The sequence below is a fragment of the Sardina pilchardus genome, chromosome 2 (assembly GCF_963854185.1).
Source record: "Sardina pilchardus chromosome 2, fSarPil1.1, whole genome shotgun sequence".
Classification (NCBI taxonomy): Eukaryota; Metazoa; Chordata; class Actinopteri; order Clupeiformes; family Clupeidae; genus Sardina; species Sardina pilchardus.
This window is the reverse complement of record NC_084995.1, coordinates 646,245-664,595: the sequence shown is the minus strand read 5'-3', so window position 1 is coordinate 664,595 and position 18,351 is coordinate 646,245. Positions and strand designations below refer to the sequence as shown.

At 42.2% G+C, this 18,351-nt stretch overlaps 1 protein-coding gene across 2 annotated transcripts; it reads right to left on the bottom strand.

The window, feature by feature from the left end:
• Positions 1–6,696: 6,696 nt before the first annotated feature.
• Positions 6,697–18,123, bottom strand: LOC134059450 (ATP-sensitive inward rectifier potassium channel 10-like). 2 transcript variants are annotated; one of them, XM_062515861.1, is made up of 7 exons: positions 17,970–18,116; positions 14,793–14,865; positions 13,430–13,778; positions 10,255–10,466; positions 9,741–9,872; positions 9,078–9,255; positions 6,697–8,070 (listed from the first exon to the last, which is right to left on the bottom strand). In XM_062515861.1, exons 2-7 carry the CDS (start codon positions 14,811–14,813, stop codon positions 7,649–7,651), a joined length of 1,314 nt encoding a protein of 437 aa, XP_062371845.1. In that variant the 5' UTR covers positions 14,814–14,865; positions 17,970–18,116; the 3' UTR covers positions 6,697–7,648. The 2 variants fall into 2 exon arrangements, with proteins under 2 accessions (XP_062371845.1, XP_062371855.1); XM_062515871.1 differs by lacking the exon at positions 14,793–14,865 and having other exon boundaries at positions 17,970–18,123.
• Positions 18,124–18,351: the final 228 nt, after the last annotated feature.

Sequence of the window (18,351 nt, the reverse complement as noted above, 5' to 3'; positions counted from 1 at the left end):
CCCATGATGGGAACTTAGTTAAATGCCCTCAATATGCTATGCATTTAGGTCAGCTCTATTGCTTCTAGTGGTCATACTTTATTTTTTAGGATCAGTTTAATTGTTTTGAGTTTGTTTGTAACATGGTGATAACGAACTACAGTACTAGCTACAGTAGCATTTGACGTCACCAGTTTGGGCGCTTCATCTCCAACTGATCAAAACGGCAATTTGCTGAACTGGCTGTACATGTTTTTGTAATAACAGAGAGCGATGTAAACCGCGTGGTAATTACCTTTATGTTGGTATAACTTGTGTTGTGCTCCTACTCACACAAGAGCTGGCAGTAAGTGTGATTGTCTACTAACTAACCAACTAGCTAACAGGCTAATAAACAAACCATGCTAGGCGAGTAACGTCGTGGAAGGGTGTCACATCACTTGAAGTTGTAGTCCATTTATGAAATGAAACGAGCAATTACGTTTTTTTTTTAATTAAGGCGAAATAGGGTCTGACATTTTCACAGTTAGTAGATTATTACAGTATGAAGACTAAAAAATATTTTTGGTGGATAAGATCGCTGGTATAGCTGCGTAGTATTTTTTTTAAAAGTCGGTCTATGGGACTTAACATTGGAGCTGCTCTTCGATAGGAACGCAACCACTTGGGGCGCTGGTTTTCACTTTCCCTCCCTATTAATAAGATAAGATGAACTTTATTGTCCCAGAAGGGAAACTTGTCTTGGGCATTACAGTGCTGCATACAACTGCTTGTCATAAAAACAAAACACCAATTCACGCATACCACACAGACAACAAAAGACAGCAGAGTGGAGTTACAGTGGGCACATCAGACATAGTAATCAATAACTCCAACTTAACAGAGAAACACTCCTAACCAATGATATTGCACATTTCCCAGAAAGTTCATAGATGGGCCTACCCCTATGCTAAGACCTCAAAGATACAAGACATTTTGAGTTCATCACAATAATAAATAAATGATCAGCATTTAAAACGTCTCTTTACATTATAAAACCATCACTTGTTATAATTCCCCTTTTCTCCATTATATTGCACAGTCCCTCTTTTTGCCCTGATATAGGCCTATTGCACAAATCCCTTGGTATTGCACATTCTCAAAAAACACATAGTATTGGTATTGCACATTTCCCTTGGCATTGCACAATTTCCCTTTGAAATTCATAGAACCCCCTATACTTAAAAATACAATAAATATGCATACAGAGCCTGAATAAATGAATTGTTCACAGTAAAAACCTTCATTTGTCATCATTCCCTATACTCTTACTACTATTATATTGCACAGCCCCTTCTTCTACTTTAATCTTAATATTGCACATCTCCCTATACTGATATTGCACATTTCCCTTAGTATTGCACATTCCCAAAAACTCATAGAACGCCCCTACTGTATACTCAGGGATATAATATTTTAGGTACATGACAATCAGGTGCACAATGAACTATGCACGTATAGTGCGTTTGTTTTTGATCGTTTGTTTTTGTTCTTGTTTCATGAATTAATTTAATAGTTTTATTGAGGTTGGGATAAAAGAGAGCTTGTAACGGTTGCTTTTGAATCCACTGACTCTGAAACGTCTCCCAGATGGTAGTAATTCATATTCAGAGTAGAGAATATGGGAAGGATCATCAAGAATACTGTGTGCCCGGTTTACTACTATTTTATCGAATATGAATTGAAGGGAGGGGTAGTGATGTTTACCTACCACTTTCATTGCGGTCTTGACTACTTTCTCTAATTTGGTTTTGCTCTGCACTGTGAGAGAGCCATACCAGGCTGCCATCCCATATCTGATCAAACTTTCCAGCACTGCATTGTAGAATAGCTCCATGATCTTTTTGTTCACACCAAAGATCCTGAGTCTCCTCAGGAAGTGCAGTCTTTGACCTAATTTTGAGCATAGATAATCAACATGCACTACACTCTCATCTGGCGTAATAATCAAGGCAACTTGCAGACTACTGGCACTACTACTGCTTGTTGTCTATGGGGACTATTTTCAGGTGCTGCGTACGATATTACTGCGCCTATGGTACGTTTGCAAGTTGCCTTGATTATTACGCCAGATGAGAGTGATGAGAGTGTAGTTCCATGTCAAATCAGCCTAGAAAAACGCCAGGTTTCATTTTCAGTTGGTCTTATTGCACTTCCTAACTTGAGAGGAGACACATTTTAAATGGGAAAATTACCAGAAATCTTGGTCACTTTTAAACATGAAGCTAGCAGGCGAGAAGCTAATGGTCTAATCCAATTCAATGATCTATGCTAGGCTGAAGCTAAAAGTTATATCGCCAAACTCACAGAATGGCTGGATGAACGGGAACAAGGTAAATATCGATTGTTTTGTTCGAGGGAAGGTGGAAAGTGAGCGTATTTCCAAAAATGGCGGAATATCCCTTTAAGTCTATGGGAGAAATGGTAATAGTTTTTAACTAATAGTTTAAAAAGTATAAAAGTTACAAAGTTGAAAAATACAAAGCACATATGGCATAAGCAAGACCTACGCAACAAAGTTTGAATGACGTTTCTACGTTAAACGGTTCAAGCTGAATTGCGAGCGTTAGAAGAAGAAAAATAAGAAGAATACTAGGAAGAACAGTACAGTGCATTTTCATGCACTGTAATAAGAAGCCTAGGAAGAACGGTACAGTGCATTTTCATGCACTGTAATAATAACTAGAAATGCAATTCCAAGGAATTACCAGTGCATGAAAATGCAAAAAAAGATAGATAATGTAGATATGGTTACTAAGGTGTAGCTAGGGTAAACATGGTGGTTGCATAGTTTACAGAGTTGATAGTGTGAAGGTAGACAGTTTAAAGCTGAAACATTCCAGTTCTAACTTAACTAATGATTTATATTCATGTTAAAATGTTGATTAGCTAACTTAGCTAATGATTTCTAGCAGTTACGCTAAAAATGCTAATCATGTTAGCAATGCTAACTTTACTAACAATGCTAACCAGGTTGATTAGCTAACTTAGTTGATGATTTTTTGCAGTTATGTTAAAAATGCTAACTATGCTAACAATGCTAACTATGCTAACCATGCTAACTAGCTAACTTACTAGTGAGGACTTTTATTTTGAAACATTTGTTGCTAGGGTATCCATGGTGGCCACTATCAGGAAACAAGAAGTTACTGCAGTATAATCATGTTGGTTGCTATGGAAACGGTCATAAACACTTAATTTTAATGGTTGCTATGTTGGTTGCTAGGTACATGGAGGTTTCATGTAGTTGACTGGAGGCATAGTGGATGATAACTGACAGTTGGAATGGTTGAACAGTTAAATAGTTGAGTAGTTTCAATGGTTAAATGATTTAATAGTGTATTGTTGCAGTGAGGACCTTTATTTTGAAACAGTTGTGGACAGAGGAATTAGTGAAACAGGATCTGTAGTCTTAATGAGATTGTATGCTTAAAGCCTGAGACATAAGGTGCTTCTCATATAGCGTTTACGCGTCCTCTCTCGCTCCTCACTGATCTACATAAAGAATGATGGAGCGGCAACAATGGGATAGTCTAGCCCTTCTTCTATCTTTCTTTATGTAGATCATTGAGGATCGAGGAGCGAGGGAGGACATATAAACGCTGCTTGAGAGGGACCCACAGTAAATACTTTAAAAGTTGTATGTAGATAGTCTAATTAATGTTGATAGACAGAATGTTTAATGGATGTTGATAGGCAGATTGTTTAATAGATATTGATTGACAGTTTAATGGGTGGATGAGTGAATGGTCTGAAGAAGATGAATGGATAGAATGTTGGATGGAATGTGCCTTATATTCTTGTAGAATGGAGAGACACAGCTCTCTACTGAGAGTAGTGGATACAGATACAGGTGTAATCAATTTAACTGGCTAGTCTTAAGAGAGCCAGAGTGTGCTTAAAGCCTGAGACGGAGTAGATTGTTTAAAAGTTGAATGTAGATAGTCTAATTAATGTTGATAGACAGAGAGTTTAATGGATGTTGATAGGCAGATTGTTTAATAGATGTTGATAGACAGTTTAATGGGTGGATGAGTGAATGGTCTGAAGAAGATGAATGGATAGAAAGTTGGATGGAATGTGCCTTATATTCTTGTAGAATGGAGAGACACAGCTCTCTACTGAGAGTAGTGGATACAGATACAGGTGTAATCAATTTAACTGGCTAGTCTTAAGAGATCCAGTGTATGTAGCCTGAGAGAGAGAGAGGGAGCTGCTGCACCTGGACTGGCCACCTGGCGTAACATTCTAATTGCTGCCGTGATGTCATAATGAGCAATGTTAAGTCTATGGGGAAATGTTTAATCATTTTTAATTTATAGTTTAAGTATAAAAGTTACAAAGTTGAAAAATACATTGCACAGGTCTCCTAAGTAAGACCTACGTAGCAAAGTTTGAATCAAGTTTCTACGTTAAACGGTTCAAGCTGAATTGCGAGCGTTAGAAGAAGTGGAATAAGAAACCTAGGAAGAACAATATAGTGCATTTTCATGCACTATAAAAAGCCTAGGAAGAACAGTACAGTGCATTTTCATGCACTGTAATAAGAAACCTAGGAAGAACAAGATAGTGCATTTTCATGCACTATAATAAGAAGATTTTGGAAGAACAGTATAGTGCATTTTCATGCACTATAATGACAATGGCCCTTTGTCCTACTACATTACGGCCCCGGCACCTGCTTTTGGCTAGATTGAAACCTGCCTCATCCACATAAATGAATTCATGTGGCTGCTGGGCAACATCAAAATCCAGAACTCAGCACATACAGTGTATTTTCACACTAGTAGGGACAGGGTTGGGTTAGTATAGACTAAAACTACAAGCTACAGGCAGGGCAGGTGTCAGAATACAGTAAACCTTTTTTAAATAAAAAAAAACAGCTGATTTATTCGGTTCTGTTGGAGCATATTGTCGGTTTCAATGAATATGATCAGAAACATCTTGCCAATGGCAGCTTTAAATGTAGTTGGATACTTATGAACACATGTCTCCTATCTCTGGGTGAAATCTGTTTGAATGATAATGCAATAAAATAAAGGTTAAAAGCAGATACATACCACACGAAATGGCCTGATTTCCATTGCATGTTGACAGCAACTGCTGGACTGGACGGTTGGAAGAATAACGATTTTTCTTTTCAAATTTTAACTATGTAGCTGAGTAAAAGCAACCCTATGCTGGGTAGTGTAGTGGGGGAGAGGAGGGGCACTGTTTTACAACCCAGAAAGCTGGGTTACCGAAAATAACAGAACTTGAGTAAAAACAACTCCACAAAATGACCCAGCAGCCTAAACCCAGCAGTTGGGTAGAGAATATAACCCAGCATTTTTCATTCACTGCCATTGATGTCTATAGACGTCAAGTTAAATATTTACATTTACTGCCAATGATGTGTATAGACATCAATTACGCTTCATTAAAACTCAGGCTTGTAAACAGACTGTACTAGCGATCCAAAACACTAGGTGGCGCCAGTGCCATTTGGACGATTAGTATCCTCCTGCAGAGCCACAGCAAACACCACCACTACCGATCGCACACTACAGCACGCGGCCCAGCCATAGACCTAAAAGAAATGGACAAACAGACTCCGTTGTTCTCTTAATACACTGAAGCTATAAGGGCGACACAGGGCATATGTTACATTAAGTCATGGGAATGCCAAAAAATCTGCAATCTATGGCCATCCATGGGAGTTAGCAGAGGGTTGATCACCAGCGTGTTTCTACTTCTGGGAATATTCCTGCCCCCTTGGGTCCAGCGAATAAATATGCTTACTTCTTACATCAAGGATGGAAAACACTAATGTTAAAAAGTTGAATTTCTCAAAAAGATTGTTTTCTCCATTTTTTAGTCAAAAACAGGTGTTTTTAGCAAAGCTTATTCTTAAAGAGACCCTATGCAACTTTCTGCAGGAGACGATCGCTCCTTGTTTACATCTGGAAGTCTGAGACGAAGAACCACGCTTGCAATTTATATATTTAAATATAGCCTATACATGTATAAATATACACGCTAAAGCTGTCGAGGAAGCTCTGCAGAGAAAATGCAAGCATAAAACGAGCGAAAACGAAAAACGAAACAGAAACCAGAGATGAAATCGCCAATCCTGCATAGTTCCTCTTTAAAGAACGGAAATTAAAGATTATTAAAGAACGGAAAAAGGTGGAAACAAACTGTTTTTTCCTGAAGGAAGAAGAGAGTCTACTCTTTCTTGTGGTAGTTTTGGTGTTTACATAGTCATAAAGCTCACTGTTCGGAGGTCAAAATGCTGTAAAATGTTTGGCAGTATGGGGGGCTGAATATGGCTGGCAGCGAATGAGTTAAAGACCAAAGATAATTCGAGCACTGATGTTAGCTATCATTAACTCTTGATTGGCACACGTAATGGCAGCTAAAGACTAATGAACATAGCCTTCTAAACAAAGTTGTGGTTCAAAGTTGATGAAGAAGAAAGAAATTGCTCTTGACAAGTGGACCAGTCATAATGTCACATATTGACAATTAGGTCAACCCTTGTTCCATTCCCGCCATTGCAAACCGTGACACCGGATGAAGTCACACTGCACGAACAGGTCCGTTTCTCTTTGGATGAAGGCCTTCGCTAAATATCAGTCAACTTTATCAGTCTACCAACACCAAACACAGACATTCAAACAGTTTAGAGCAGATAGGTCCAAATATATTCAAACAATTTTATTTACATTTTTGTTCACATATTCATTATCCAGTAGTTGTGTTTACAGTCCTAGTCATTTAAAGTGCTTTAGTATTTTTACTGGCATCTGTAACTGATTTTTTCCGAGGGGAGGGCAGCCAGGCGCTACTCTTTTGAGATGTTACCTAAAGTGCTTTGTTAGGAACAACAATAAAAAGCTCCATTTAAAAAAGTAATCTACATTCTTTTCCTATTGATCATTGCTACATCACATCACTTAAGTCCATGGATTGAGTCGAAGGTGCGTCCATGACAGCGTTGTCCATCTTGTGAGACCTGCGATCTGGCCGTTGCCAGATGCACTCGCCAATCAGTCCCTACCTGCCATCGTTCCTCATACATTCATTTACTGATTCATCATCTGTGTATGTGTGTCTCCCACCCCACCCACCCCAATCTTCCTGTCTTCCTCTCTTTCTCTCTCTATTTTTTTCTCATCTCTGCTTTTTCATAGTTACCTGAATCTCATTTTGCAATTCTACAAACATAATGCCTGTCACACCATCCTCCCATGAGGTACAGCAACAAAACTTCAAATCTTCAGTGTGTGTGTGTGTGTGTGTGTGTGTTGCCATCAGTGTGTATATACTGTAGGTATGCAAATGTGAACATGTGTGTGTGTGTGTGTGTATTTGCACCTCTGCCACACTCACAAACACAAACATATACATATGTACACACTCAGGTTGTGTGTGTGTGTGTGTGTGTGTGTTGGTGTGTGTGTGTGTGTGTGTGTGTGTGTGTGTGTGTGTGTGTGTGTGTGTGTGTGCATGCTCAGACGTTGCTGATGCAGAGGGTCACTCCTGATATCTCACACACGCAAACAAACAAACATATGCATAAATGTGTGTGTGTGTGTGTGTGTGTGTGTGTGTGTGTGTGTGTGTGTGTGTGTGTGTTTGCGCACACTCAGACATTGCTGATTCGTACGCTGAGCGGGCTGGTCTCCCTCGCCCTGACGGCTCGCTCCTCCCCGGCTCGCTCCCGGTAGCTCTGTTCCAGAAGGATCTTCTCCGGGTCCGCCCCCTCCGTCCCCTCCCCTCCCTCTCCGCCACCACTCGAGTAACCCTGGCAGTTAGGTGTGGGCGCCGTCGTCTCCTTGAAGATGGGCGGGGTTTTGGTCTTGACGACCTTGTCGAAGTAGGCAAGGTCGGCGACGTACTTGCCGGAGGAAGAGAGGGTGACGACGGGTGGATACTCGTACCCCCACAGGATCTCGTCTGGCAGGTAGGAGGTGCGCACCTGGCAGGTGGCGGAGGTGGGCTCCACCGTGGCACTCATCATCACCAGCAGCTCAAAGTCAGCTAGCTCGGGGTCTGACCAGCCTCCACCTAACGGGAGGGAAAGCAGTGGGGAGAGAGCGTTAGCACTGTATGTTTGTATACAATGCCAAGGTCACTTCCAAAATTCCATTGTGGAAAAAACAAAGCATTTGGAGAGGGTCTTCAAGAAGATGACATCAATGCTGGTTATGTTCTATGCACTTCTTGCAAAGCCATTTATAAGTGTGACAGCCACCGAACAGGCGCGACCAACTCGTCACAAATGTGGCACTGGTTAGCCCTCCCAGCCTAACCGAGTAACTTTAAGTGCAATTCCCAGACCTCAATAGATTGCTTTATGCACCCTCACCACTGGAACAGCTTTTTAAAGCTAGGCACAAGACCTAATGACAAGAAGCTCAGTAAAATAATGCTGATGTTTCCGTCACCTTACCAGCCATGTGTGGCCAACGTTGACCTTTTAGCCTACAGCCAGTGTTGTAAAAGTTAAATGCTGTGTTTGTGGGCATTTGGGAAGGGATGTCATGGGTAAAGGCCACCTGCAGGTATAAATGTTCAAGTATACAGACAAAGTACAGCCACCTATGCATAGGCTATGGTATGCACCCCCGGTGTTTATCCAATTGTATGTTCGCGCATCAGTCAACTGAATGGACATATAGTAGTTTCACAAAAGACAATATTAGCATACATTAATATGGACATCTTTATGCAATGAAACAAGCTAAAAGTAGTTTGTGTTAGAGAAACAGCAACTGTTGTGCAGTTAAAATAAGCTGCAGTGCAGTGAAGAGTCTGGAAATGATGGTAGGCCAACTGCCATTGTATCACTGCATGTAAGGTTACAATAACCACGCACTAGTGATACATACAGGGGTACACCCTTGAAACCTGAACCTGAATTGTGTTCATGTGGCTTTAGATAGTTTAGGGGTCACACTGTTCCATCCTTTCCCACATTTACACACACTGTTCCGTCACTCATATACACACACACACACACACACTGTTCCGTCCATCCACTCCGTCATTGATATACACACACAATTGCGTACCCTTGGCGGCCCAAGCGCGTAGCGGGCTGTTGCTGTCGATGATGTGGTAGAAGGTGAGGGGGAGGATGAGGAAGGGGCTCTCGCTGGCTGTGTCCACACTGAAGGCCACGTTCCGCTGCTCCAGCCGCACCGTCTCCCCCTCCTTAGCCACGCATGGCTGCAGCAGCTTACCCGTCACCTTTGACAGACAGACACAGGCACACACGCACAGCCACACAAACACAGGCACGCACACACATCCACACAAATGCTTTATTTGAATTTAAATGTACAAATTAAGATTACAAATGTACATTTCTTCTATGGGATTACATAGCAATAATAATAATAAAGACTTAAATTTATATAGCGCCTTTCAGGGTTCCTAAGCTCGCTTGGCAAATAAAAGGGACGGTGCGGGGAATGGCAAGCTGAAAAAAATATTTTTCTTTACTTTTTGAAGATTTTTTGGAGCCTGATGAATTTAGTGTAAAGACCAGTTTGATGTTTTACCCCAATTTTTTCTTTTTTAGTTTAGGGGAAAAAAGTCCCCATATAACCCTGGCCCCGGAACAGGCCCCTCACTCCACATGTAACCCTGGTTACAGGCCCCTCCCTCCACTTGTAACCCTGGTAATGGGCCCCCACCCTCCACTGGTAACCCTGGTAACCCTCCCTGCCCACCTGGCAGCCAAGTAGCAGGCTCTTGCGCATGTTGGCCACGCGGATCATGATGCACGGCCGGCCGTCATGACTGGAGACGACCGCGTGCTGGCTGAACCGAACCGTCTCGCCTCGCTTCTTCGGTCGTGCCACCTGTTGGTGAAAGATCGGGAAGGGGCGAACACACCATCAAGCGTGTGGTGAGTGAAATAATCATCAAATCAGGCAAATTATCACTGTAATTTGTATGTACTGTATGTTGTTGAATATGATGTGTAAGTGTATGTGGTACGGGCGATGTAACCATTTGCACCACAGCACCCTCCAATGTTGTAAATATAAAGATAAAGATATTCTATAGTGCTAAGGACTGTATAGATCTGTCAGACTACATATCAATGATGTGGTATGCACACACACACACACTGAAGGTTCTGGTGAAGAAGATCTCCATGGCACCCATACACACATAATAACATAAACGCACGCACGCACGCACGCACACACACACACTCGCTGTGCAGTGTGCACTGGCCTTGGCGAGGAAGGTTCCCGTGATGAAGATCTCCATGACGGTGGTGATGAGCAGCTGCAGGATAAGGAGGATGATGGCGGGCGCGCACTCCTCTGTGATGCAGCGGTACCCGTAGCCTATCGTGGTCTGTGACTCCAGGGAGAACAGGAAGGCCCCCGTCAGTGTCTGCATCTGCATCACACACACTGTGTGGTTTGCCGGAGGATCGAACTCTATACACACACACACACACACACACACACACAGAGAGGAGGAATAGAGATATACTGTATGTCTAGGTGGAGGTTGAACCCTACACACTTATGCAGGATGGAAGGGAGCACCGCCTGCATCTCTCACCTCAAGTCTCCACAGAAGAGGCATTGTATCTTCACCTTCCTATCGCTTTGTCTTTCCCTTTGTTTGTTTCCCTCAATATCTTCTCCATATCTCACCTCATGGGCGTAGGAAGCATTGAACATGTGGATGAGGACAACGGTTTGGGAATCTTCCAGAGTTTTTAAGGATTATTGACCCCAATTTGCTGGGGAAAGTCCATGTATGACTAACAAATAAAATCAGTCAGTTTTCATACGTTACATTTGAATATATTCAGTTAAGACACTTTTGATCAAAAGTGACTATTTTGTCGATTACATTACAAGAGATTACATTGTCCCTGCAACTTTTGCCATCTGGCTTTTCTTGTAGACCTCTGTAACCTCCTTGGGATAAAGAGAAAAACCTCACTTTCACATTTATCTTGTGACCATCCTCTTGATTAAACATGACTGAATGAAGTGCAAAACGTTGACTTTTTGTAAAATAAATAAAGCTTTATTTTTGCGATGTCACGTTTTTAACGTCGTCCTAAATACATGATTGCGATTACAGGCCGAACAGGCCTAATTTGATGCTGGGCAAATTATCAAGGCTATATTTTTTTGGTACACATTGCAATGCTATGCATGTATTACTGGACTCAAGAACCCATTTCTTCCATTATAATGAAGTTGCTCTCCATGCACATCTAGTTCACTACTGCTTTACTTAAAAATAGTCTACTCTCCACTCTCGCTCCATTGCATCTACAAAGTTATGTGCTTCAGATGTTCTATAGCCTGCTTAAGTTGTTTGTTACTTCATACGGTATGTCACATTGTGTATTTAAATTATTCTTTACATAAAAAGGTTATTAATAATGCATAATTTCATATTGAATTTAAATCTTTTAATATGTATTATGTTTTACTGTTCAAATGTTATGTTTACGTGCCACTCCTCTCCAGCCTGGCCGCCCCATCAAAACTTGCCACAGAGTGGAAGCCAGGAATTGAACCTTCATCTTTTCCGGACTACTCCATGCTAGCCGAACTCCTTGACCACTATGCCACCACCATCACCAACAGCATTAACTACTGTATCTGCATCATGTGGTGTGAGACAGCCAGATCAGGGCTACATTTGGGAATTCAGTCAGAGCAATTATTGAAAAATACTGAAAACTAAATTGATTCAATGACTATTTCAGAATAGGGTTGGTTTGGTGTAAACACAGACAGGTTTGAGAGCAAAATTGCTTTCATTTTGCTAGATTTTTCTTTGCATTATCAAGGAAACGCTTATAACTTGTAGGAGCAGGAACAAAGCCACTTCAAAATAAATCACTATTCAACCCTCTGAAGTTCAAAATAGCCTTACACTTGCACAGCAGAGAAGGTCCCTACATCAAATCAAAGTATTAAAAACATTTTAAGTGTACAGAGAGGTTACAATAAAGACTGTTACTGGAGTCAGAGCATTACTTTCTTCAAATTCCGGTAGTTTCAAATCAGTGGACAAGTTTGATTTTGTGTAGCGTTGTGCAGACGTATTGTGACATGGCTCTATGCGCTGCTACATGGCTAGGTGTGTTTACATCAAACCAATCCTTTAAAGCCATCATAACATAAAACATTATCTTTTTATGCTTCTATGCAGAATCTATCCATTTTTTCTTTAAGATGAAGGTGCTGCAAATGGTGTCTCGAAAACTCACCCTGTTGGATTCTACAAAGGCAAAGTATAATCATCCCTCTTAATTTCTATGGCACAACAAATCACAGTAAGTGCAAGCTTCTTCACCAGTTTTAGCCTGCAATATTAAATATCCATAGCTACCACCGGTTGCCAACAAGCCATGGTTACAACAGTCTGCACTGGTGCATCTTTCTATAAAATGAAATACAATGCAACACGTGTTCTAATGAAGGTTTTTTTGTAAATGATGGCAATTTATATTTATTCATAATTCTGCCAAATTATGTCCATTTTTTTTATTTTTAATGCACAATATTAAAAAGAATTGTCATGTGGATATCTGTAACAGTCATTCTGACAGTATTTGACTATATTATGAATATCTAATATCTAAAATGTCATTGTAGACAGGAGTGTGATTAATTCAAATGTTAAAGCAGCACTTGCAGGAGGAAAACCAGCCTTTCAACTTGGCTGATGGCGAGCCGGACACATCTCGCGAGAATGGTGAACCATTACCTGGTCAGTAGACATAGCCCTGTGGAGATTGTGCTCACCTGTTGCTAGTCATGATCTGGTCAGTAGACATACTGTAGCCCTGTGGAGATTGTCTTTGCCTGTTTCTAGACCTTCCTTGTGTTTTCTGTTAGTCCAATATGAATACACATGTGCGTGTCCAGGGGGGAAAAAAAGTAGGCTATTTAAGGTTACCATGGCGTATGTACATTTTTACAACTTCAGGGGGAGCTCTAGAGTCACCAAAATATCCAAAACTACATTGGATACCTGCAAAAGGGCTTCCCATAAGCGACTGACATATACTGTATCAGTTATTACAAGGGCCAGTCGCCCAGGAACAGTCAGGGTAAAGTACCTTGCCCAAGGGCACAACAGCTGCAGCCAGGAATCAAAACCACGGGCTACTCCATGCTAGGACAGCTCTTATCCACTATGGTACCACTGCCCTGCATAGACCAGCTCCTTATCCACTACGGTACCACCGCCCTGCATAGACCAGCTCCTTATCCACTACGGTACCACCGCCCTGCATAGACCAGCTCCTTATCCACTACGGTACCACTGCCCTGCATAGGCCGGCTCTTTATTCAGCACAGTGCCACCGCCCTGCATAGGCATACTTATCCACTCCTATCCCTCCTCTCTCTCCATCTCTCACCTAGCAGGTCCCCGTGCAGGAAGGCCAGCAGGTACCAGAGCAGTCCGAAGATGAACCAGGTGCCCACGAAGGTGGCGCAGAACATGATGAGCTTGTAGCGCCACTGCATGTCCACAAAGGTGGTCCAGGGGTCTTTGAGGTAGAGCGCGCCCCGCCCGCTCACATGCTCCATGCGCACGTTGCTCCGCCCGTCCTTGGTGAGCACGCGTCGCCGCCGCCGCCCCGCGGCCGAGTGGTGGCCCCCAGATCCCCCGCCCAGCAGGGGCTTCAGCACGTCCGTCTGTGTCTGGGAGTGGCATACCTTCTGGTGGGAGGCCCCCCGCGATGACGGAGGGGTCGCCAGCGTCATCTGTAGAGAAGGACAGGAAACCAAGGTGTCTGATTGGATTGGGGAGCTTGACCTGGATCAAGAGATCAACAGCAGGGAAATTCCTACAGACGTGTAAACTTAAGAAGTCAATTAATTATGTTAGAAGAAAATAGATTGATGCTTTAGAGTGAGACTACTTGGTTTAAAGCGTGAGGAGGTCACCAAATAAGCAGCAAGAAGAGATAAGAAGAGAGATACTGTTAAGTGAGACTTGTATTGTTGTATTGGAATGGAGTGGAGTGAGACCTGCTTGAAGTGTTACGCAGGGGTTTGCTTTATTTCTTTATGGGCAAAGCAAAAACTGACTCACAGGTTTCAGTATGATTTACTGTGAAAAGTATAGAAGTATGTATCAAAGTAGCCAGAGGCTGGCATTCCTGGTTCCAAAGAGTAAAAGTGCCAAGTATTTGATCCATCCATTTTGGAAACCAGCTCATCCTAATTAGCTGCCAGGTAGATCAGATAATTAGTGATATCACCTAGTGCACAGGTAGAAAGAATATCTGGCAGGACTTTTACTCTTTGGAACCAGGAATGTCTGCCTCTGAAAGTAACATGAAGTAACAATGAAGTAACGATGGAAATTAAGTTGAATTGTGAACATTGCATTATAAGTATCTCTCCATAGTAAGACAAAACAACTCTGCTATTTTATTTAACAGTTTACAGATCACAATGCATTAAATTCCTAGAAAATTACTTTTGAGAAACTAAGACCTTTTCAAATGTGTAGTATGCGTCCAACATAAGTCAGCTGGTTTACCCATCCGAGAGCTGCAAGGCTGTGAGATCGAGATCAGCTGAGAAAGGGACCGAACAAGAAGGAGGCAGACAGCGGTGAACGCAAGACAGGTGGAATGTTAATGAGTGCAGACATTTGTAAGCAGGCAAGACAAAGAGACTACTTAGAAAGGACAGGGAGAGGGCTTGGGAGGGAGGGGAGGGAGGAAAAATAGTGAGATGGTATCGCGGCTCTTTTTGGTAAGGGTATACCTTGGCAAAATGCTCTGACATTATCAGGGGGGCGGGAAGAAAGAGGGAAAGTGTTCTGTCAACTTGTGGTGACCTTTTTCAAATGTAGAGAGAGAGAGGGAAACAGGAGATGGAGAGAAAGAGAGAAGGGAAGGAAGGGGGAAAAAAGAAAACAGGAGCAGGATTGAACACATCGGGTTGCTAATGAGAGGCCCAGCGCTCTCGTTCACACTCCATCTCCCATTGTTGCACATTGTGCTCTCCTCTTTTTTGTCAGTGCTTTATCTAAAGATATTACACTTTCTATCTTGCTTTCCCTCTCTTTTTATGCATGTGAGAGAGCGACTAAATGTGTATGTGTGTGTACCTCCATATACATGCTTGTCTGTGTTAGAATGGCTGTGTGTGTGTGTGTGTGTGTGTGTGTGTGTGTGTGTGTGTGTGTGTGTGTGTGTGTGTGTGTCTGTGTGTGTCTGTGTCTGTGTCTGTGTCTGTGTCTGTGTGTGTCTGTGTGTGTGTGTGTGTGTGTGAAACAGAGAGAGCACACCCAGGCCAAGTAAGGTCAGTTTAAGCAAAGAGATGGAGAGATACCCGGCCCCAGTGTGTGTATGGACTGTATGTTCCCCAAACACGTCCTGAAAAGAGCCGAAAACACACTCTGACATGCGATGTATGCCACATGCAACCAGCACAGTCAGTCACAATTACATAAGCAATTAGTCCCATTCCAGTTATGCAATGGACTCACAATGGTCGTATTCACCTCTCAATTTGCCCCCTTTCTTGGACTACAGGCTTCTGTTGATGCCTTGTGCAGTGCATCTTCTATGGTGTTGCATAAGGGACTGGTCTATTGAACAGGTGCGTCTCAATAACATCTGCATGTAGCTAGCCACCCTACAGTCAGAAAAGACTCTTTACCCGACCTCAAACCTTGGAATTGAGGTTTGTGCTTTTTAGGATATAGAGAACAAGTATGGATGCTTAGCCCCCCCCCCCCCCACTGCCACTCATCTCTCTCTCTCTCTCTCTCTCTCTCTCTCTCTCTCTCTCTCTCGCTCTCTTGCTCTCTCTCCCGCTCACTCTCTCGTGCTCATTCATCCCTACTCTTTCTTGCTTAGCTTCTCGCTCACTCTCTCTCTTTCTTGCTCATTCTGTCTCTCTCCTCTGCTCTCACACTGTTGCTCCCTCTCCCTCGCTCATATACAAGCATGCTTTGTTTTAAGGCTCAGATCAAAGGAACAAAAGACACCACTGACAAACACAGCTTTGTGTGCCTGTGAGTATGCGCATGCGTGTGTGGCCCATGCCCTGGTTAGTACACATTATGCCCCCTCTCTCTCTCTCTCCCTCCCTCCCTCCCTCCCTCCCTCTCTCTCCTCTCTCTCTATCTCTGTTTACACATATATACACAGACGCACATGTACACACACACACACACACACACACACACACACACACATACACACACATACTGTCAAACAGTGGACCTAATGTCAAATTAGTCCCAAATACACGATTACTCATCACAAAATGTTTCACAGAGGCTTGCATTGACCCTCATCTCCAAATGATGTAACTGTATCTAAATACCTTACATCTTAGCATCAAATATAGTCTTTCTGCAGGTCAATTTTGTTCTTATAAGGTTTGCTTGTTGAAGGAGTGAAAGCCGTATCTAATGATCTAATGATCTAATGCTTTAAAACTACAATTTAGATAATTTAGATGTCCAACAAAAACACTTGATTAGTTTAAATAAGAATTACAATTGCAACAGAATTAAAAAATATTATACTGTTCTTATAGTGGAACACATACAGTACAAACAGTTATCAATATGCCTGCTGTTACAGTTAATATCCTGTGAATGAATATTCTCCACTCCTTATCGACTCATTTGTATTGTCTGTTTGTTTGCTAATTTATTCTTTAAATTAATTTAATTTCAGTACCATTCTTGACTTGAAGTTACTATGCATTTATTTACTTGCTCTCTATATACTGCCAGATTGAGTGCTGTGCTTACTCCAAGGTCTCGTAAATTAGTTTTAGTTGTGGAACAACAATCAAGCTTTGGCACTTTGGATAAAAGCAACTTCCTAATGAATAGAATTTATGTAACTGTACAATTATTTGAAGCCTAACCATTAATTATTGCTGAGATGATATGTGACTGATAGATGCAGAGTCTGGGGCCAGTCTGATTCTGAATTTCAGTGTCACCTGTTGTTGACAGCATCCCATCACAGTAGTCACTTGAGGTGAGCACTGGGAGGTGAGACCACAGTACAGTGGAAAGGGGTTATATTTGTAATTGGAAAAAAAATATGCAAATAAATTAACCAATATGACACAAGCAGTGGGATTGATAGAGGATAATCCCCACAGTTGTTGTTCAGATGGAGCCGTAGTTCTCCTTGTCCTGGCGTGTTAGCAGGAGTCGTGGCCTTTCACGCGCATGGTTAAAGTAATCCCATGAAGCAAAGGGTTAATAGCACCTGTCTCTGTGTCCGTCCTCTTATCTGTGTGCTGCAGTACCAGAGCTAATCCAGAAAGTTCTTTGGAGTCATGTGCAGTCATGCCAGATATACTTTGTGCATACACACAACATTATTTTTCTGGGACATGATAAATTCAATTATGTTCATAGAACTGAACATAGAATCAGATAGCTGATATCGTTTGATAAATGTCTGCTGATTCCTGTGAAACGCTGCCAACACCACCTACAAATACATTGTGCATAACTCAAGGAGCCAGTACTCACCTGTAGCTAATTTAATTGAATTCATTCATCAGTTTGAGAACGGAATACTAAACAGTCAAGTTTTATGTACACTTTTCCTATGAATAAGATCATTCAAAGTACTACTTGTCACTGTGTGTGTGTAAAATTGTATTATTGCTCCATAAAAAAACATAACAAAAAAGCACTGGGCACACATCTGACTGGCAGTGAAAAAAGTGCTACTGTATGAGTCAAACTTTTGAGAAACTTCGGAGTCAAACAAGTACACTTTTAGGAAACTACGGAGTCGAACATGTATACTATACGCAGTCAAACATGTAGAATACACTTTTAAGAAATGAAGGCATCGAACAGTTTACACGTCCTCTCTGCTCTGTGCTGTAGGCGCTACAACACTGATGTAAGAGCGTATAAGAGCTTCTCATGAGCATGGTGTGGGCACTCACCTCAGCAGCGGTGGGACGGAGAGGGAGAGGGTGAGGCTCAGGGGAGCTCCTGCAAGGACACACGGAGCTGCTCACGGGCAGCCTCTTTCTCCTGCGGGGTGGCAGCCTCTGCTGTGTTTTTAAACTTCCGTGCACATGTTCACCGCTTCGCCACACGCATGCTCACACACACACACACACACACACACACACACACACACACACACACACACAGAGAGAATCAGTATCCCCTACTCTGTTCTATTCCATCCGGGTTCTTCTGTGTAGCGACACGCTGAGAATTCAGTCAATAGGGCAATTCAGCTGCCTCTGTGTGTGTGTGTGTGTGTGTGTGTGTGTGTGTGTGTGTGTGTGTGTGTGAGTGAGTGACACAGAAAGGGGG